The 23,387-nt window shown below is 37.6% G+C and overlaps 1 protein-coding gene across 7 annotated transcripts in view; it reads right to left on the bottom strand.

Annotated features, from left to right (window-relative positions):
- Nucleotides 1-1,930: 1,930 nt before the first annotated feature.
- Nucleotides 1,931-23,387, bottom strand: part of LOC145986730 (E3 ubiquitin-protein ligase FANCL-like) — a 28,921-nt gene continuing 7,464 nt past the window's right edge. For 6 of the 7 annotated variants that reach the window (XM_083121080.1, XM_083121077.1, XM_083121081.1 and 3 more), the window contains exons 2-10: nucleotides 22,512-22,619; nucleotides 20,784-20,903; nucleotides 12,764-12,820; nucleotides 9,293-9,556; nucleotides 6,311-6,464; nucleotides 4,938-5,062; nucleotides 3,737-3,940; nucleotides 3,269-3,340; nucleotides 1,931-2,058 (exon numbers count right to left, since the gene is read on the bottom strand). In XM_083121080.1, coding sequence (XP_082977206.1) covers nucleotides 2,032-2,058; nucleotides 3,269-3,340; nucleotides 3,737-3,940; nucleotides 4,938-5,062; nucleotides 6,311-6,464; nucleotides 9,293-9,556; nucleotides 12,764-12,820; nucleotides 20,784-20,903; nucleotides 22,512-22,610 — 1,122 coding nt within the window. In that variant the 5' untranslated portion in view covers nucleotides 22,611-22,619 and the 3' untranslated portion in view covers nucleotides 1,931-2,031. The remainder of the gene's footprint in view (nucleotides 2,059-3,268; nucleotides 3,341-3,736; nucleotides 3,941-4,937; nucleotides 5,063-6,310; nucleotides 6,465-9,292; nucleotides 9,557-12,763; nucleotides 12,821-20,783; nucleotides 20,904-22,511; nucleotides 22,620-23,387) is intronic. The other variant, XM_083121083.1, reaches the window with a different exon arrangement.

Raw genomic sequence — 23,387 nt, 5'->3', positions numbered from 1 at the left:
GCGAGAGAATTTATTCATTGTAGAGATGTTGCTGTTCTCATAGAAAAAAGCAGAAACTCTGTAGCTATGCTGCAAGGTTGCATGCATACATAAAAGATAGAAAAATGCTGTTTTGCAAAGGCTTGTAGTGGGTAAATAGAAAAGTTAACAGGCAAAACATAAGAAAAGTTGTCTTCCTCAGCATCGTCTGTACCGTAGAAGTTTGATAAAAATGACAATTCAATCATAGGCTATTTACAGAAGTAATGAATTGGTGAAATGAACTAGTTTTCACTTGGGCATAATATACTACCATTGACTTGTAATCAGAAGCAGCCAATTAATGGGTCGCATTCATGTCAAATATATATTTGAAACCCTTCAGGATGGAAGGTTGTTACAGCGCCAATATTGTAAACATTTAATACCAGAGACTCAAAATTCTTGCATTGCTAAGCCTATTAAATCCATGTAAACTGATGCCACAAGAATTATACTAGATATTAAGGATTACAAAGGATATCAAACCAATTGTTTGCCTTTACGTGGTGGATGAGTAATGACTTAGTTTATTTTTAGGCATGTGGATTTATGTATGAGTGAACTTTAATGTGTGCTAATGTTCAAATATCAATATGAGTGGCTAAATGATACAACCTCTCAATATTGTATAATAAAAAAATCTGTGATATATAAATATGTATGTGCAAGTAATTTTGTATTTAGTCCTGAAAACTGAAAAACTAGGGCTCTGTCGATACCAGTGAAATAGATAGTATGTATCAGTTTGGAATTTATGCACAGATACCAACGTTTTCACTATTTATAGGAATACACAAAAATGCTGTGTGGAGTTTAAGTATCCTCGATTTTATGCCAAATTCAAAAGTTTTGTTTATTTTGTACAAGTATTGTGTGAAGAAAAATGATTTTGTGATTAAATAAGAGCCATTTTTAATTTTCCAATGCATTTTTTTAATATTGTAAAGCAAATCCCTGGTAATTTGATGCATATACTTGCAATGGAATATTTACATACTAATATTAATGAATATTTTAACCAATTTTCAAGCATCGGTGGAAATCCGTACCAGTACTGGAATCGGCTCAGCCCTACTAAAAATTATTTCAGTGTTTTCATAATAAATTTTATGTGTATTTGACTTCCCACAGAAATAAATTTACTTTGTGTTTTGTTAGATATTAGTCGAGAATTTAGTTTATTGTAGAAGTAACATGAATTTGATATATAAACTTTCAAGCCTATTTACTTTAAAGTATTATGTGGTTGTGATTTTCTTTTTGGGCAAATTTCTATTCTTGTCTGACAGCTGAAATAAATTATTTGATATTAAATTGGATATTTTAATTTCAAGTCTACCAGTTTTCTTAGTACATAATGGCATGGCTGCAATGTGTGTGGTTGTGATGGTATTGCTACGAATTTGAACTACACATACATATGAACAGTGTTCAAATGGTAGAGAATAAAAGTGAGGGATTTATAGAATTCCTTTCATTATATTTTAATTACCTAATGTAAACTAATTCAGATTATTTCTGGTGGCAGAAAATTGAACTTTTTTTTTCATCACCATCCTCTTCGCCATGGTCTGCATAGTGGATTCACCAAATTTCAGAGTTCTACAATGCCTCAAACAGGCTACAGAGGGCTCTGAGTTGGGTAACTTTAACTCTGGCCACCCGGTCATTTCTGCCAAAGAATGAAAGCACACACATCATGATGTGTGAAGTTCTGCAGTAAGGTGGCAAGAGTTTTCACTTAATCTTTCACAAGTGTAGTCCTGATTATAATTTTCTGTCGAATAAATAAGGATTAACTACTGGCAAATTACTGCACACAGCATGGTATTTTTTAATGGAAATAAGCATTTAAAAAATCTAAGTTCACTAACTTATCAGTAACTTAATATACAAATAATTAACAGAATTAGAAAAATACAATATTTATTAACAGTGCAGTACAAGAGTGGTGGATCACAGGTTGAGCAAGCAAATGGAAGCATCATAAATATTCATCTTGGCCTCTACCTATCCAGGAATAGGGCATGAAATGGCCTGAAACAAACAAAACAAATTCACAAATAAAATATGAAGCTAAAGTAGTAATTTTAGATTATGTGTCACTAAAATTACAATTACTATCTGTGTATTGACATGCTATAATTCTTTATATGTATTAAGTCTATGTCCTGGGTTTTTTTCACTTGCTACATGATTTTAAATAATATTGAAAATAAAAAGATGGAAAGATTCATGGCGAAGCAAAGGATAAAATAATTTTTGTCCCTATCAGGATTCACAAACATGTAAAACTATCACATAAAATGACTGTGAATACAATATATTAAAAAATTATAATTTTCAATTAACATTTTATATTCTGAGAAAATGGTAATATGTTGAAATATTTATCAACTTGTGAAACATACTTTTTCTGTGATTTTTTTTGTGGGAGGGGAGTTTTCTAAATTACACAAAATTAGCATGGACAATAGCACAAAATGGTACATGATTGCCATCAAATGGAACAAGAGGTTGATACAATACCAGTTTTAAACAGAGATACCATTCATAATCCTGCACACCGATCACATGGTGACTGCCCAGGCAGCTATAGGAGCCTGGTCAGTACCAATGGGTACCTCACACTACACAGTCAACTATGGTACAAAGAAGCCACTGGACAACTCTTTACGGTGGAAAGTGACTAGGCAAGGCAGTGGTAAGCAGAGGTGGCTGCATGTGGATCAGTCAGTTTGTGGATTAGAAATGTATCCCGAACCTAGGTTAGGACAACCTAGACTGACGTCACATGGAGATCGAGAGGACTGGTACTCAGTCCTCAGAGCAAAGCAATGCCCTGGTAGGCAAGCACAGCAGTTGCAACATCTACAGGAACATTCATATCTGGAATGCTTGTGTATCGGAGGCTCTAGCAAAGAGATCTTAATGCCTGAGACCTACAGTGTGGGTGCCACCTTGATTGGTGTCATCAGCCAAAGTTTTCTCACCTTGCATTATAAGTTAAACACCACTAAGTAAATTTGGAGAGAGAAACTTAAAATGCATGTATGTAGAAGTCTCAACATTTTTGGAACAAAGACTTTAAATGTCGGAGACAAGGTAGAGAGTAATTTCAAAGAGTAAGTCAGCACTACAACTAATCTTATCTGACACACTACACATGATGAGAGATACATACATGAATATAATAAAAGTGGTTTCATCAAAAATGAAAAAATGAAGAAACAGTGATGTAACTTACTGTATCACAGTTTGGGCATTCACCATGTATTCTTCCAAAACTTTCTCGGTTTGAAGCAACAGTCTGCAACCACTTAATGAAACGAAACAAGATTTTTCTTAATCAGTTTTTAAAGATGTATTATACCTAGGATAAGGATTGGACACCTAGATGCATTAGTACATGTAAATAGGTGACTTCAACTGGTTTTTGCCTCAGAGAAAGAAATTTAATTTACAAAACCAGGATACATGAATTACTTTAGATTCACAATATATAACAATATTAAATTGATATAAAATTTCCCTTTGGCACACAATTTTGGCTCAGAATCAACAAAAAAATTAAGTCATTTATATAATTATCATGATTTTGTAAAAGTGATCTGTCAACACTATGTATACCTCATGTGAATTCAAGACTCATTATTAGTATGATACCATGATGGTCGAGCTGTTTGCATGTAAAAACATATCTGAAAATACTCACTTCATAAAGGCAACCAGTATGATAAGGTGTCCCACACCTTTCATTTTCACAAACTTCCGTTGGCAGCGAATCCTCTAGCCTTAAAGTTAAACAAATTCCACATTCGCCCTGTAACTCGTCTGGAGCTGAACTTTTATGAGATGGTAAAGTAACTCCCAATACATATTCTAAGTTTCCCACTATATTCAACTGGGGGTCCCAATTCTGAAATTATAAACAATAATTCAGAACCAGCTCTTTACCTGTATTGTGGAACATTACCTTGTTCTTAATATTATTTCAACTGACATAGGTTATGAGAAATCACAGCTCAGGCAAAAATAACATTTTTTTGTGTGTACCAAGTGCCTATGTTGCAAAAATGAAAATATGAATACTAAGAGAGAACTGTTCTGTTCAGGGTTATTAGAAACTTCATCACGTAATGAAACACTTGAAATTTGGATCCTACCTGACAATGATGTAAATTGTACATTTTAATTCATTGTAAGCATATTTTCAAAATTAAAAATAAAGCAAATGCATTTAATTTCTTAATTTTCTCAACATTCAGGCTAGTGTAAAATGACTGAAAACAACCACGAAAAATTTTGGCTATTCTAAAAATAGACTGTCGTAACTAACTTTGAAAAACGACTTGAATTTTTTTTAGGCGAGTTCACCTTTTAGTACTTATGGCTCCACTTAAAACTCTACTTGAAATCTGAACTACATAAACACTGGTGTATGAAGAACATTTTTTGGGGGGGCTGGAATTATAAAGGTGGATAATACATAGCCTTTTTCTGGGGGAGAGATATTTAGAACTTTTCACTCTCAAAAATAGCAATTGGGGTAATTTCAAGGGGGGGTTGCATTTACCACTCTGTTTTTGCCCAGGGTTGAAAATGTTGACTATCAAAATTTTGGAGGGGGCTAAATGCAAAGTTTATGAATCTTTATCTTGCATACAGAACATAGCAGTAGCATGCAGTCAAGTTTCCATAACATTAGTAAGGAAAAAAATTATGACTTCCAAATAAGTAAACTATGGATCAATATCACATTTCAATCAATAAAAAACAACTATACTGGAAAAAATTACACATGGCAGACTTTTGGATATTAATGCACTGTTGCTCTACACAATTTAGTTTAGAGTCTGCAATATTATAGATGACACAATATCATTATGTTTTGAATGAATATGAAAAGATCTTACCTCTAGATTTTGGGCTAAGGAGTCCCTCAAAGGACCAGTTTCTCGCTCAGAACCCAAGAAAATTATTTCAGGCCTTCTAGTAATATCACTGGCATCAAAAGTCACATGAATTGACACATTGTTTCCTTAAAAAAATATATATAATTTGCTGAGTAACAAGACTAAGTGCTATGCATTTGCAACTTGTAAGTCCTGGCAACCCTGCTTTGTATATGTCTGAAACTCTTGTGATATTCATTTCTGACCTTCACATGTCATAACAAATAGTGTTTACATGTCAAATTGAAATATGCTACCTCCAAATTTTCACCCATATACAATATTATTTAATTATAATTAGGACAGAAATAACATATCCTCACAGCAAGTCTAATGAAGCAATATTGTGACAACTTAGAATTATTCAGAAGATTTATAAATGTTATGACATTTAAGATGATCAAAACTTAAACAAGATATTCACTTGTATTACGAAATTTGATCCAAAATTACTGAGAATTGCATATTTTGCACAATTAGTAGGGCCACATATTAATGGTGAATTAAATGTCCAGATTTCAGTAAAAAAACTGGCCCCATTTCGGGATCAAACGCTGTATATAAAATGGCACTTTGGTGTTAAAATTGTAAATGTAATCCTAAACTAGATTTAAAAACTATACTTATTACACACTCACACACACACACAAATAAAAAAAATCCCTTCTAATAGCACATTCATGTAGTTATCAGAGTATTAAATTTATTCCCGTGTAAAGGAGTCCATTTTTGCTTCTCAAATATTTACAGTAGAATTTATCAATTTTCCGTGATTTGCATAACTCACAAGAAAATTCAGACTTTAGAAAATGTTGTGTCTGTAAATAAACTATAAATTTCATATTTAAAAGTGCATAATTTTGTGACAGAAGACAGGAAAATGAACCTCACCTTTCAAAAACATAACAAATTAGAATTACAACGTGTTATTTCACATTTTGGGTTTCCATCAAAAACAAAATATGTATGGTGCATTGCAAAAGACCACAGTTTCTGAAAAAGTATTAAATTTCTTCAATCGATGTCAATTAAGCACTAATATAAAATTTACAGATACCAATACCCAATCTAACATTAAATGGCAAGAGCTTTACCGTAACAGATAAAAAGGAATAAAAAGGCAGAATCTACTTATTGTATATTGTCAAGAGTCAAATATGGAAAATTTTCCATTCTACAGAACATTGAACATTCAAACACTTACACTTACGATTAGTTCCATTGCATATTACAATGCGGTTGCATGTTGTAACATCTCAGTGACAGAAACTACTTACAATTTTATTGATTGTTGTCCTTTAGAAAACCCCTCAAAACATGTTGAAATATATTACCTACGGCTATACGTCGAAAAGCATCCTTTCTCTTAGGAAAGAGAGGATCCAATATTGTGCATCTTTTATCAATGTCATCCATCATGTTCCAAAACCTCTGCAGAAGTTCAATTTGTTGTGTGAATGCCACATAAAGATCAAAAAGAGATGATCCCTGGAACAAGATATAATTAAATTAAACCCTCAGCTTATTAAAATGTGCTTTCTAAGTTTTTCTTTATAAAGGTATAAAAATTCTTCAGTATTGCCATGTTACTATTATAGTCATGATAAATAACATAAGATGTGTTATATCTACTATCTTGTTTATTTTAGATTTGTAAATAAAATTCCAAAATCATGAATTCTGCATAAATAAATAGACCAATTTTTATCTAATTACAAATAAGATTAGGAACCAAAGGGATAAATTTTCCCAGAGTAGGCTATTTTCCCATCCAATAACATACTGAGAGGTTTTGAGTTTATTTAGAGCACTCTATGCACAGATAGGCTAATAGGGACTGTACCTATAGCTTAAAGTAGAATCCGAACCACTATGTGCCTTCACCAGAGATGGCCATTTGACTTCGGCCTCCGAGTTGAAGGTCAGACTCCAACCTCCAACTCGGCCTCAGCTTCCAAGATACAGGTTGGCCTCCAACCTTACACAGCCTCAGCTTCCGAACTCCAACTTGGCCTCACATGGCCTCAGACTCTGAACTCCAACTAGGCCTCCAGCCTCACAGGGCCTCAGCCTCCAAGCTCAATGTTGGCCTCCAGCCTCAGCCTCCAATCTCCAACTCGGCCTCAGCCTCCGATCTCCAACTCTGCCTCAGCCTCCGAACTCCAACTCGGGTGGAAACGTTATCCTACAATATCAGGGAGACCAAAGGGCTGACATGCCACGGTTCAAGACCTTTGATTTAGAAGATGCATCAAACATATATTTCTTAAAATATAAATACATGCCATTAATATAATTTATATAATTTGCTGAAGGCCATCATCATCATCCTTTGCAGTTTCCTGCCTCTGGCTGGGTCGGAATAGAAGTCAAGCCTCTCCATTTTTTCCTGGTCTTCCACCACTCCTCTCTTTCCACGGTATTCCAATCTTGTCCTTTTCTCCTAACACTCTCCACTATCTGCTTTTCCACAGACATCTTGGCCTTATTACCACTCCTTGTGCATTATAATCTCTTACTGGTAGTCTTTCTGCATCCATCCTCTTCATGTGTCCAAACCATCATGTGTGCCTGATCTATCCTGTCCTGAAGCTTCACTCCCCCCCCCCCCCATGCCCATGTCTGTTGGATCTCCTCACTCCTTATTCTATCCCTTCTAGTCTTCCCCAATATACTCCTTAAAAATTTCATCTCCTCTGCCTGCATCTCTCTTTTGTGTCTCTCTGTCATTGTTCAAATCTCCGCTTCATACATATAGTATGTACAAGGTGCATTTTTTTAAAAAAGGGCCAATGTTTTATAAGAAACGACTGGCAACATCACTTAATCCATTGACTATCCAGCAACCATACTTTCGCTAGTCAGCTGTTCGTTATCGTGTGTGTTGGAGCATGTTAAAATGTCTGCGCGCATACACAATCTCGCCAGGTGCAAGGTCCGTTCTGTGATTCGATTTCTTCACACCAAAGGACAAAATGCTGCTCAAATTCATCGAGAATTGTGTGAAGTGTATGGTGACAGTAAAATGAGTGAATGAAAGATGCGGCAATGGCGTTGAGTCCAAACAACAATCGATGCAGTAGCATCATTCAAATTCACCAAAGGCGAAAAAGTTCAAGCAAGCTCCATCTGCACGAAAAATTATGGCACTTGTGTTCTGGGACCAACAGGGCATGCTTTTGGTGGATTTCCTGGAACCGGGGAAAACAATCACATCGCAAGCATACTGTGAAACACTTTCCAAACTCAGACGTGCCGAACAAAACCGACAACGTGGAATGTTGCGTTCAGGAATTGTGCTTCTCCATGACAACGCCAGACCACACACTGCTGCCCTCACTGTTCAGATGATTCAGAAGATCGGATGGGAACTTTTTGATCCCACCTCCGATATAGTCCGGACCTTGCGCCAAGTGACTTTCACCTCTTGTGCCATGGTACAGAAAGTGCTTGGAAAATAACGGTGACTACGTTGAAAAATGAAGTAGATATGTACATGTTTGTAACCAATAATACAATGTTGCTAAACGTACTTTCTTGTTTCCTATAAAATATTGGCCCTTTCTTTTGAAATGCTCCTCGTATTATATATTATCTTCTTGCATTTCATAGGTACATCCCTGTTCCATATTAATCTTCGAACGCTTTGAAGGCCAACAAAATATGTAAAATAATGTTCAAGAATTAAGACAGAACTAAATAAAAAGAAAAGTACAATATCACATCTCACATGAGCTGTTAATAATAATATGTATTATTTGATATTGTCACATAGCCATTTTTGTAATTTTGAAGTGAGTTGAGTACATACACTGGCCCACTGAGTTAGAATATTTGGCTCTTGATGACATAAACAAAAATAAATTTACTAGTGATTAACTCTTACATATTACATGCTCTTGTTACCATAAACAAGCAAATGTCATGTGATTAAGTAAAAACTAGGGGTGAGCTGATACCAGTGCGTCAGTATTGTTATCGATTGGATTTTATTTCCGATAGTTTTCCACGTTTTGGTCTTTCGCAGGGTTTGCAAAAATGTCATGCAAAATTCAAAATTTATTTTGTGCCAAGATTGTGTGAATAGCTGTGTTTTGGGGTTACGTAACAGACATTTTGATAATCTGATGTAATTCTTGAGTATTATGAAATAAATCTCTGGTCAATTGATGCTTATAATTGGAGTGGAATAATCAAGTTTTTGATCAACTTTTAATTTTTTACAATTTTCAAGCATCGGTATCAGTGGGAATCAGTAAGGGTATTGTTTCAGCTATAGTTAAAACATTGCTTTCCACACAATTAGATGTGATTACCTTCTTCCAAGAAACATTAAACTCCAAAGGCAAATCGGCATTCCACTGTGGACTCTCAGCAGGAAATTGTGAACCAAATCTAACTTCAAGCGTGTGCTCTCGGGAACGCACATCCACAGCTGTCAGGTGAACTTCTGACAGATTGTTGTTAACAAAAGAGACGCTGGACCAGCCAATTTTCTGTAAACCATCTACTATATCACTATAGTAGTCTACATTACACTGCACCAGACCCCTTTGAGGGTTCTTCTGCTGCTTCATTGCCTGCATGTAAAAATACATACACTGCAAAAACAATTCCATACAAATTACAGAATAAAATAAGACATGTTTTACCATTTAGAGGGTGAATGCATGAAATATATACCTTGATATTAATATTAACACATATTAATAAACAATGACTCTAAAAAATGCCATGGCATAAAACAGCCCTCGAAGAGCTAGGGTCCTCCAAGTGGTTTTTGCATTGGGTTACACATGGTCACAACTGAGTCCCATCTCCACTGTTTACTGGATTTCAATACTGGCTTACTTAACACTGATATTAAATAAAATAGCATTGCACCAATGTCAAAACAACGTGCGTGCAAAGTTTGACTTTTTCAGCTACTGCGGTTTCTGACTACTTTTTGTGAATAGATTACTATGCTAACTTATATAACGTAATCCAAATGTAAAACCTGTTTCTTCTGGAATAATAAAATTACTTTATCTCAAAAATAAGATTTAGCACATTCATGGTTTTGGCAGTGATGCGGCGATATAGGATTTATGCTTTTAATTTTCTAATTTTACCTCACCAATTTCCCATACCAGGACACAAAGCCTGGGACCATTGGCATCATGATTGTTGAGTCCAACACTCAACAGGTTGGCCACTAGTTCCTATGTTGTACTGTAGTGCCAAGATATCTACACCCCCTTAGAAATTATGCAAACTACAGGCTTCTCCTCCCCTTTCTTTCACCCCACTCTTTACCTTGGTGTTGTTGGGGCATGCCACCCCGTGATTTAATATTCGACACTACCATGATGCCTTCCAGGCCCAAACTTCAAAATAAGATGGTGGATCGGCTCTTGTAGTAGCTAAATACACATTAGCTATCATAGTGTATCTGCCTACAATAGCTTTAATTAGCAGGGTGGAGCACCTCTCTAATGGCATAGTGGTAATGTTATTGCCTTACAATCAAGGGGTTCCCGGTCCCATACCTGGTGTGGTTCGGATCCCACCTTAAGCTGTAGGTCCAGTCCTGATTAGCCTACCTGGGCCTAAAAAAGGACTTAAAACTCAAAACCCACTGTCGTAGAGATGGAAACACCCTGCCTCTACATCTCTTGTGCCTTCAAAACATTTTTAATCACTCATTACCCTTAACATTTCATGGAGGAAATAAACCTCTAGATGGAACAGGAGCATATGGTTGAACCTTGTCTCCTGGAGAGATTACAGTAGTACGAGGGACATCCGGAAAGTACTACCCATTCGCGCCGTGTGTAGCGCTAATGATGCGAATATCTGCTGATCAAGGTCAAACGACTTCAGTTGACTGTCTGCTCAGTGTGTGCGAAGTTTTGTAGCGCTGTCATTGTAGTTATTGTTTCTGTGAGTTTTTACATGTTCAAAAGAATTGAAAACACCACTACTTGTGAAGTTAGGGCTGTGATCAGATTTTTCAACTCCAGGATATGTGCGACCTTGTGATATTCACCGTCAATTAAAGAAGAAGGTTTATGGAGACAATGTTATTGATGAGTCATCTGTTCGGCGCTGGTGTCGAAACTTGAACTCGGGGAAGAAGAACGTCCATGATGACTAACATTCCGGGTGCCCATCTGTCATTACGGACGAACTGCTGAGTGCAGTTTAAGTAATTTCAGAATTCATGAAGAATAATCAGCGCGTCACACTGGATGAAATCGGTGAACACTTCACTGATGTTTCACGAACAATTCTTCATGAAATTGTCAAAGATCATCTGAAGTATGGAAAAATTTGTGCAAGGTGGGTCACTCGCTTCCTTACATTTCATAGTGATGAGGAACTGAAAGAAGGGGTGACTACTTTTCTCAATGGACTGGCGGCAGAGGAATATGAAGCTGGGTTACAAAAACTCATCACACGTTATGACAAATGCTTAAATGTACATGGAGACTATGTAGAGAAGTAGTTTAAAGTTTGTTGTTACCAATTACAAAGTTTTTTTAAAAAAAATAATTGTTAGTTTTTTTTAAATTCAAAAATGGGTACTACTTTCCGGATGACCCTCGTATTATTACTGCTGTCTGTATTTCTATTTTAGTTAATTTACTTTACTTTTCTATCTCTTATCTTGACAATAAGAATGAATGATGATCTGATGTAATACTAAACAATACAACCGGGATTCAAATCTAGGTCCCCTGACTTCATAGCTTTCTATGAAATCCAAATACAGGTATACAACAATTTTAATTCACTATAATGTAAAACAAATAGCAAAATTTCTTGACCTACCTATTGATTTCTTGACTTTTTCTTGACATTCTTGACTGGTAGACACCCTGTATTATGTATATGTAAATATTGAGGCGCGGTAGCACAGTCATTAGGACATCTGACTACCATGCGAGAGACCCAGGTTCGATACCCGGGGGGGGAGGACTGGGATTTTTTCCACCTGTTCAAGCAGTTCTGGCATCCACCCAGCATCACATAGAGGAAACTCGGGGGGGGGGGAGGCATCCAGGAGCATGGTGCTGATCACATCACTCCCACCTTCAGTCATGATCAACAAAATGTGGGGTTCTAACTCCACACCCCTATACACCTTCATAGGTGCAAGGTACAGGGGAGCACATACACTTTTTACTTATGTAAAACATAATAAACATATTCATTAAATAAGAATTGTTATGGTAAATCTAATTAAATTTTCAGAATACGCCGCTGGTCAAGATTCATAATACAGTAGAGCGTCGATTATCCGAAGTAATTGGGGGACATGGGTGTTCGGAAAACTGGTTTGTTCGGATAATCGAACTGTACATGTTTATTTGCCAAAAAGAAGTACTGTACAGTAAATTTATTCATAAAAACAGGCATCTCTTTAAGTATGTATTACAAAGTAACGTACAAAGGCAACTTTAGTAGGAATATATAGTATGTGGTACAGTTTATTAAACAAAAATATGTACATATTACATACGCATTTTGCATGAACAATACACACAGTACACAAAATTAACGTTTAAAAAAATCCTTTATTTTGGTCTGTCTAATCAAGCCTACACGCTTACGAGCAGCTAAGTCACGTACTTTTTTCATTACAGATATCTGAAAGTGAGCGAGTACACAGTTCGGTTAAGCGGTCGTTCGGTTGACCGACGTTCGGATAATCGACGCTCTACTGTATATAAAACAAATGTTAGATATTATAATTTAATATATTTAACCAACTCACTCACTCAAAAGAGAATAGTACTTACAATTAAGTTTTGAAGCCATTCGAGAAATGTCCCAATAGAAGAACAGCTACGAATCCACTGGAAAAATAAAAGGAAAATTGTAGATAATGAAAATACATTATTAGTTATACATTATGTACAATGTAGTTCAATAAATATTATTAACAAATCTGCCACAAAAACTTGAAAATCAAACACAGAATATGATTGATTGATTGATTGATTTAGTTTATTTTACTTTGCGTTTTGTGCCTCTTAGTTAATTTGCGACGATGGAGATCTGTGATGAAATTGATTTGATTTGATTTAGTTTTATTTTACTTCATGTTTTGTGCCTCTTGGCTAATTTGCGAAGATGGGGATAAGTGATGAAATTGATGAATGGACATTCACAAACAACCAAGCCCGAGCGGGATTCGAACCTGGAACCCTTGTCGTCATAGGGCGATGTGCTAACCACTTGGCACACAGAATATGGAAGTACATATACATTTATAACACCATTACATATACATATTGAACAGCTTATAAGAATTAACTGTGATAAAATTTCAATTTGTGTGAAAGGCATTCAATACTCTGAAAATAAGAAAATATACTGTAAAATAATTGCTATTTGAAACAGTTTATAATAATTCAAATGGAACTGCCTTGAATCATTTTACATACATACTTACATTACATTCTCTGAGATGTGATCAGGGGTGCCCACAGGGGGGGGATTATGGTACAGGTTGCGCCATTGAGATTTTTGGGGTGGATTCTTTTCCTTTAATATAAAATTCAACATTATATATTTCTCCAAAATAAATGTACAAATTTTACATCTTAAATGCACCGTATTTAATCCATTAGATGAAGAAAAGAAAGTGTTTAAGGGTATTATGATGGGGGGGAGGGGGGAGAAATATTCAACTCTTACATTTTAGGCCTTAATTGACACATGGGTTCATGGGGGGTAGGGGCAGTATCCAACTCTAGGTCTTGGATTATGGCTGGTCATTTAGTTAGAGGGATTGAGCATTAAATTGAGGGGTTATCCAATTCTTGTGTATTACTGAGGTGAATGTGAAGTTTTATACTACAGTTGCATTACAAGACATAAGCAATATTCTTGATATTCATTAATAACATGACTTCTTAAAATATAATGCTTAGTGTTGGTATGCTGTACTGCTCAATTTAAAGCAGGTGCATCATTTGGAACAAAAATATATCGAATCCGCATTTCTAACTTTTTGTCACAGGAATATTTTACTTTAACAAGTCAAATTTGCATTGAAGATAAAATCTATGTAATTATTGTTATGGGTTAATAAAATAATTATATTTACCCCAAGAAAACGGGGGTGAGTTCTTTGAAAGAGGAACCATATAATATTATCACCCTGAGCTTAAGAATTTCTAGCTATGGTACTGTAATGTCTCGTGAAACAATAATTGAATCAGTCATATGGCTGAAGCATGTTATTTGGTTTACCAAGGTAGAATTTTCTGTCTTTAACTTAAGTTTTGTAACCATTTGTGTTAAATACTCAAATTTCGAGTTTTATAAACCCACTCACAAACACTATTTATTTGCACATTTACATAATTTAATTTACTACATTAAACCAATCCAAACTTTAGGCTAAAAGATTAAAAATCGGCAACTTACGTGTGTGAGTATGAGATTTTTCGTACTACGTTTCGGAGGTTACACTACCTCCTTCTTCAGGTTGAAACGATGTTATTCAGACACCTGACATGGTGCCTCGTCGTGAAAGTGAAGGTTAAGGATTTAGGTTAAAAAGTTGCATGAAGGACACTTTCTAAAAAAGAATATAAATTACACATCTAAAACCGCGCAATACTATAAAAAACAAAAGAACGTCCAAGGCTGAAGTCGGCGAACTGCCGACCAGTGCTCGGGGTAGGCGAATGCACGGTGTCAGCCCGTACCTGGGGAAAGAAAACTTCCCCTCCTCAATCCTTCCAAACTGGGGCTCGGGAGTCACCAATCCAAGGAAAAGTCGACCTCCACCTCGGCGGCTTTCCTAACCTCAGGAGTAACACGGAAGCCCATCTCGTCCCTATTCACTGCGGCTTTATCCCATTTTTTAAAGAAATTAACCCAGCCGTCTTCTAAATTCCCATCGTCCCTATTAAGTTTGTTCCAATTTTTCGCGCATATATAGGCAGCTTCATATACGTTTCTGTCCAATTTATTGTTAACCTCCCTAATAACTTCCCTTTTAGCAATCTTATGTCGATTAACCAATATGTGTTCAGATAATCCTGTTTTGGGTATGCCCTCCTTTACGTCCTTATCATGCTCTCCCCACCTAACTTGCATACTTCTTCCGGTTTGTCCCACATATTCCTTTCCGCATTCACACACTATCCTGTACACTCCCTTCCGCTCTTCAGGGTTATTGCGTCTCTCCCCCCTCCCTTTCTTATAGGACGTAAAGTGCTTTTCAATACTCCGGGGCGCTCTTACCCCACATTTTATTCCGTAACCCCTCACGGACTTTTCAATTTTCTCTGAGACCCCCTTAAAATACGGGATCCCGACATAATATGTGTTCTTTTCACCGTTTCCTATCCCAGTTTTTTCCCCCTCTTTGTCATTTTTCGATGTTTCTTGTCTAACAATCCTTTTGGCTTTCCTAGCTACTTTTTCCAGGTCGCGGATAGTATACCCATTCTTTACCCCCACCTTCCTTATCCATTCCCCCTCTTTCTCTTTCTCTTTTACGTCATTGCACAGTCTTTCGGCGCGAATGAAAAAGTTAAGAAAAACATTTAATTTAGTCCTATTCGAATGTTGGGATCTCTTATGGAGGTACAGCTCTCCAGCTAACGGTTTATGGAAGACCCCGGTTACGATCCGTTGTCCGGTTTTAGTAAGGCACAAGTCAAGAAAGTGGATCTTTCCGTTGGCCATATCTTCCCTAGTAAACCCAATCCTGGGGTCCTGCTTCCCCAAATGGTCGAAAATGCTGTCAAGTTTGATTTCATTCCCTATGATGAGGATGTCATCTACGTATCTCCCATAATATTTTATCTCCCCCCTCCCCCCTACATGCTCCATAGCGGCTTTTTCGACGTAGTGCATGAAGATGTTGGCCACAAGGCCAGAGATGGGATTGCCCATGGCCAACCCTTCTTTTTGTCGGAAGATTTTATCGTTAACGTAGAAGTAATTGTACCCCGTAATGAGAAAAAACCACCGGACATACTCCCAGGCGACCAAGATTTCAACGTTTTGGTCAATCAACCATCTATACAAACAATCCCCAGCTTTGTCCCGGGGGACACTGGGGTACAGATTAATAACGTCGAAACTACAGATTACGTCCCGTTCTCCTATGGTGAGTTTCTCAATAGTTTCTTTGACCATAAGAGAGTTTTTGACGCTATACGGAGTGTCCATATTCATTTTTCCCATCCTCTTAATCATTTCTTTAGCTAAACCATATCCTGGATGTGCATACATGGGGATGATGGGTCTGAGGGGTATCCCCTCCTTATGGGTCTTAGGTATCCCAAAGGCCGTAGGAATATTCCCTTCCTTAACCCCCTTAAGTAATTTCTTTTTTTCCGCGCTTCCCAAGGTAAAACTGGTTTCAATGCCTTTTCTGATTTCTCGTTTGATTTTATTAATGGGGTTAACTTTGATTTCTTCGTAGTCATTACTTCTAAAGCTATCTTCCAACTTACTATGGTATTCCTCTTTCCCGATAATAACCATCTTGTTTTCCTTATCCGATCTAACCAAATACACGTCACTTTGTTTAACCCATTTTTTCACATTATGAAGACTCCCCCTTAGCTTACTTTCCGTTTTTCCCTTTGGTGCCCTATGATTGGTAACGGGTGGGCCTTGTTCCCTTATACTTAGGTGCATTTGTTCATCTATAATGTCACGAATTTTTACCCTGACATTGGATTTATCTTCTTTTTCGTCTAATTTTCCCACTATTTTCTCCGCCGCTATGACGAATTCCTCTTTTTCGAAGTTTTCATCCCTAATGGCAAATTTATGCCCCATTTTCATAATCTCCACTAAGGCCTTAGGGGGTTGAAGTTTTGTTAGATTTAAAATATTGGCTTTATTTTCATCCCCTTTTCTGTCCCTATTCTCTCCCTCCTTAACTCCCTCGTTAATTCCCAATTTAATTAATTTTCTCCTAATTGTTTCGATATCTCTTACTTTCGCCTGTTCGACTGTTCTAGAATGACGTTCCTCAATGCGCCCCCATGTTACCTGGTCTAATCGTCCTCCTATTTCCAAATGTAACCTGTAACATTCAGAGTTGAGCCTATCCACCTGTGCATAAGCCTCCCTTATGCATTTCCCCAGCATTCTAAACTGTATTTCCCTCTTTTGATCCAGCCCTTTAAAACTAAGGGGTTGGTACCCCCACTTTAAAAAACTCGGTAAAAAACCCTTCTTCCTACAATGCTTAAGGAAACCTATCCTAATTAGGGTCTTATTAAGCTTAATCCTCAACTTTTCAAATTTGCGCACTTTCCTCCCCGTATCGGAGATCAATAACATACTGATAATGTGCGAATTACTCACAATTAAATACAAACTTTAGGCTAAAAGATTAAAAATCGGCAACTTACGTGTGTGAGTATGAGATTTTTCGTACTACGTTTCGGAGGTTACACTACCTCCTTCTTCAGGTTGAAACGATGTTATTCAGACACCTGACATGGTGCCTCGTCGTGAAAGTGAAGGTTAAGGATTTAGGTTAAAAAGTTGCATGAAGGACACTTTCTAAAAAAGAATATAAATTACACATCTAAAACCGCGCAATACTATAAAAAACAAAAGAACGTCCAAGGCTGAAGTCGGCGAACTGCCGACCAGTGCTCGGGGTAGGCGAATGCACGGTGTCAGCCCGTACCTGGGGAAAGAAAACTTCCCCTCCTCAATCCTTCCAAACTGGGGCTCGGGAGTCACCAATCCAAGGAAAAGTCGACCTCCACCTCGGCGGCTTTCCTAACCTCAGGAGTAACACGGAAGCCCATCTCGTCCCTATTCACTGCGGCTTTATCCCATTTTTTAAAGAAATTAACCCAGCCGTCTTCTAAATTCCCATCGTCCCTATTAAGTTTGTTCCAATTTTTCGCGCATATATAGGCAGCTTCATATACGTTTCTGTCCAATTTATTGTTAACCTCCCTAATAACTTCCCTTTTAGCAATCTTATGTCGATTAACCAATATGTGTTCAGATAATCCTGTTTTGGGTATGCCCTCCTTTACGTCCTTATCATGCTCTCCCCACCTAACTTGCATACTTCTTCCGGTTTGTCCCACATATTCCTTTCCGCATTCACACACTATCCTGTACACTCCCTTCCGCTCTTCAGGGTTATTGCGTCTCTCCCCCCTCCCTTTCTTATAGGACGTAAAGTGCTTTTCAATACTCCGGGGCGCTCTTACCCCACATTTTATTCCGTAACCCCTCACGGACTTTTCAATTTTCTCTGAGACCCCCTTAAAATACGGGATCCCGACATAATATGTGTTCTTTTCACCGTTTCCTATCCCAGTTTTTTCCCCCTCTTTGTCATTTTTCGATGTTTCTTGTCTAACAATCCTTTTGGCTTTCCTAGCTACTTTTTCCAGGTCGCGGATAGTATACCCATTCTTTACCCCCACCTTCCTTATCCATTCCCCCTCTTTCTCTTTCTCTTTTACGTCATTGCACAGTCTTTCGGCGCGAATGAAAAAGTTAAGAAAAACATTTAATTTAGTCCTATTCGAATGTTGGGATCTCTTATGGAGGTACAGCTCTCCAGCTAACGGTTTATGGAAGACCCCGGTTACGATCCGTTGTCCGGTTTTAGTAAGGCACAAGTCAAGAAAGTGGATCTTTACGTCCTATAAGAAAGGGAGGGGGGAGAGACGCAATAACCCTGAAGAGCGGAAGGGAGTGTACAGGATAGTGTGTGAATGCGGAAAGGAATATGTGGGACAAACCGGAAGAAGTATGCAAGTTAGGTGGGGAGAGCATGATAAGGACGTAAAGGAGGGCATACCCAAAACAGGATTATCTGAACACATATTGGTTAATCGACATAAGATTGCTAAAAGGGAAGTTATTAGGGAGGTTAACAATAAATTGGACAGAAACGTATATGAAGCTGCCTATATATGCGCGAAAAATTGGAACAAACTTAATAGGGACGATGGGAATTTAGAAGACGGCTGGGTTAATTTCTTTAAAAAATGGGATAAAGCCGCAGTGAATAGGGACGAGATGGGCTTCCGTGTTACTCCTGAGGTTAGGAAAGCCGCCGAGGTGGAGGTCGACTTTTCCTTGGATTGGTGACTCCCGAGCCCCAGTTTGGAAGGATTGAGGAGGGGAAGTTTTCTTTCCCCAGGTACGGGCTGACACCGTGCATTCGCCTACCCCGAGCACTGGTCGGCAGTTCGCCGACTTCAGCCTTGGACGTTCTTTTGTTTTTTATAGTATTGCGCGGTTTTAGATGTGTAATTTATATTCTTTTTTAGAAAGTGTCCTTCATGCAACTTTTTAACCTAAATCCTTAACCTTCACTTTCACGACGAGGCACCATGTCAGGTGTCTGAATAACATCGTTTCAACCTGAAGAAGGAGGTAGTGTAACCTCCGAAACGTAGTACGAAAAATCTCATACTCACACACGTAAGTTGCCGATTTTTAATCTTTTAGCCTAAAGTTTGTATTTAATTGTGAGTAATTCGCACATTATCAGTATATTAAACCAATCAAAGCTTTAAGTTTTTTTCGAAAATCGAACAATTAAAAAATTAGGACAGTTTAACATGGTATTTCATTTAAATACACCTAAATTATTACGTATTCATCCAAACTACTTTTGGGGGATTATGATGAACAAATTTAGGGGCAGTCTTGAGTGATGGGCACCACTGTTTAGGGAGGAGAAGCAGATCAAGTAAAGTGTTCAGTAAAGCTAAGAAAAAGTTACTTTCGGTAGACATGATGTCGTAAGTTAATACTTTGTAGGAATTACAATATGGTTTGAGGGTGCGAATGACATGATTTGGGGGATGCATGACATGATTTTGGGGGGAGGGATTGTATCTTTGGCCTTGGGGGGGGGGGGGATGGGCACCCCTGGATGTGATAACAGGTGAAACTGATCCACCATCGCCAACCTCCATGGTGGAGTGGTTAGCAAAGAGCACTATGACATCAGGGGTCCTGGGTTCGAATCCCGACATGGCATGGGTATTCTTTGTGGGTGTCCCTTTATTACATCATCAATCATACTCATCTCCGCGATTAGCCAAAAGTTGCTGAAATGCATAGTAAAATAAACAAAATCAATCAACCAATACCACTATTGAACCAGTTGAAGTGAGAACATGGACGAAGACACATGACCAGGAACTGAAAGTCAGAATTGTCTGAGTGCAAGAGTCTCTGCTTCAAGCTGTAGCTCCAGTTCCAATTAGTCTACATGCGGAAAGCAAACTTAAACAGGGTGGAGGATATTGAATCTATCAACTTCAAAAGACAATGGAAAGACTAAGTTCTTGTAGTAACTTTACATGGTTATAAAATAAAATATACACATAGGTACAGTGTAGAATATGGACAATACAGACATCAGTGATCCTTGAAAATAACATCCATTAAATGTCCTCCTTTTGCTTGGATGCACTGCTGGAGGCGATGCGGGAAGGCTTTCATGAGAAGCGACTCAACGCCTCCTGTGGAATAGCACGTATTTCATGGCACATGACTGTCTAACCCACCTCAGAATGTTGTGTATCTCTGGAACAGGTGTATGGCATTCTTCATTGTTCCGCTGCAGTGCATGGAGTCTGGATGAAGGCTTCCACCATCACAATGCATGCCTGCACCTGCCAACATTCCATGGTATACTAATTGCCTGGCTCCCAAACTCATCACAGATGTATACAACAAATTTGCAAGTGCATCCTGGCAAGTTTGTCAACTCAAATTGGTAGACACAATATGTACCGCCTGTACTCAAAACAAAGTTCATTAAAAAATAAAAAGTTTAACCTTCTGTAGTTCATCCTGAAAACCTTCCAAGAGACATCCAAGATCTTCTGAAACATCTAAGGTTAGGCCTTCCAGTGACGGATAGTTTGGCACTTGCAGCAAAATATGATAATCTTCACCCTGCAAAACAAGAAAAGCTTCAATTACAAACTCCCTAAGCCACCTAAACAAGCCACCTATTCAAAGAATGCACTGACTTTGTTAAGAATTCATTAAGTATCTCATGTTAAGTTTTATACCTTTATTAAACTATAGGGTGTCCCAAAAGTCACGCATCAATGGGGTGGTCAGGGATTTGCTTTGTGACCTTTCTTTTCCGTAGATGAACCATGCTGACCACTAATGAGCATGTGGAACTCACTCTTCCCTGTGGGTCCGAAGGCTATAACCAAAAAGATTATGCATCGCGTCGCCTTGTAATCAAGGGTTCCAGGGTTCAATTCTTAGGCCGTGCGCAGACCCACTGGTTAGGGGGGGGGGGTGCAAAAGCCTTGATGAAAGTTCAGTCGGGAAAGAAAGAACCTAATTTTATCTCAGTTTAAGTTTTATTGCATGGATGGGTGTGTGTATATATACCCTGCCCATAGAGTATATGTACATATACACACACACATACATAATCAATTCAACCGCCCCATAACAAACCAACAGCAAAAATCATATAAATTGTCTCTCAAATGTGTATGCTCCTTTTTCTCCAAACAACTGTTCATGCAATTAAGAGAAAACCGTTTAGCAGCAGTACTTCTCTCCCTGGCAATTTACAATGCATTTCAGAAAACAAATTGCGAGCGAAGCGATCAAGAAAATTTTCAGATCGAAATTATTGCAAAATGAAAACAATATTGATTTAATATGGCACAAAATTGTTCATGGAGAACCATGGTATTCACTTTTACAATTTCTTTTAATTTAGATCATTCAGCATCCAGGGCCAACTCCCGCCGACCCCTAGCTTCGGCTCTGAACTTCACAAGACTGAAAGAAAAGCAGATATTACGAGCAAAGTGAGCAAGAAAATTTTACGAAATGTATTTTTATTTGCATAAAAATTGAAATTGAGGGGGCAATTATAGGTATCTGGCCCCCTGAAGGCATTCTTGGCCATCTGGAAGAAATAATACAAGAAAGACTAATCCTATCTTGAGTATCCTTTTGTCCTGTTACTCTTAGATTCTGCTATTCTTGCTTTCCTTTACTTCCATGTTTGCCCCCCCTAAATTGATTTCCGTCGAAGGTTGGGGGGCAATGATCTAGCCAGCTGTGGTTGCGCCACTGCACCCCTTTCCCCTATAGTTGCTTTGAACTATCATCGGCTTGAAAATACTTCATATTCTATAAGAGCATAACATCGTTTAATAATGGTGATAAGATCCTGCTATCCTAAATTTCTATGAGAAAATATAATAGTATAGGGGCATGGAAAGGGGGGGGGGCAAGGATGGTTACATCTCCCCCTTAGAAAACAAATGTCAACCTGAAAGTACATTTTCACATGTATAATTTGATTTCAGTCATAAAAATACACATTAATGGGAATACAGGAATGCTATAATTTCAAATTCAAGAGGTGTTTTTCGAGGGGGTAAAATGCCCCATGGAAAAATACCTTGCTTGTCCCTCCGTGGAAAAAGTCTGCAGACCTCCGTGATTAGGGGGGCATGTGCTAAACTAAATATTGAACACCAGAACAAACCTTTTTACATAAAAATGAGCTAGAAAAATTACCCCTACTTGAAGAAACCCATCATAAACTGTCAACTCTTTATCCTGAGGCAATAACAGTGGAAACTTCTGAAGCAGCAACAATTGTTCATCCTGATCCATCTTCAACACCTGAAAGTAGACAGAAAAAAATAATATATATAAAGGTGTAAAAATGAAGTCAAAAATGAGCTATATTTCTATTATCTGGCTTCTTCATATGGAGAATGAATTGATATTTTAAAAAAATATACATTTAAAATAGAGAATAAAACTTGAGAGCATCAATCTGTACTTAATGTTTAAGTATTTTTTTTACACATAAAGAAAATTCAGAAACTGTCTCTGTGGTCCAAAATTTCATGACAAAAAATTCCCGCGTGAATGTTACAGAGTTCAGTGTCCGCTTGTCGGTAATTACTACTTTCATTGAGTCAAAACACCTATAACTCTTTTATTTCGTCCTTTTGAACATTGCCACTTACTTATTCTGCATTGCAGAACATTCTATAAGGTGTAATTATGAATTTCTCACGAAAATAATTTCTTTTTCATATTACGAGTAATTATCGTTGTTCGTTTTCTTCGCTTGTGTAGGACACAATATGGCACGAGCATTCTGGATCATCGCGCATCATGCTTGTTTTTTGTCGAGTGATGGATGCACTGTTTCCAACCTTCTAAACCAAAAAATGCCTACTTCCGTGCTATTAGTTTGCTATTTTTTCCCAGGTAGCCCCACAAACCATTCAAGGGAAGGTTAGGTTACGCAAGCATATCTAAAATTTGGGGCCACGTCATCTTCTTGAAAAAACACGGTGTGTTTGTTAACAGTGACAGGGGGTTACGTCATCAAGCATACATAGAAGCAATGGCAATTGTGATATTTTTATACATAAA

This window comes from Lepisma saccharinum, chromosome 4 (assembly GCF_977018435.1).
Source record: "Lepisma saccharinum chromosome 4, izLepSacc3.1, whole genome shotgun sequence".
Taxonomy (NCBI): Eukaryota; Metazoa; Arthropoda; class Insecta; order Zygentoma; family Lepismatidae; genus Lepisma; species Lepisma saccharinum.
Note: the sequence above shows the minus strand (reverse complement) of the source record. Positions and strands in the feature narration are given on the sequence as shown.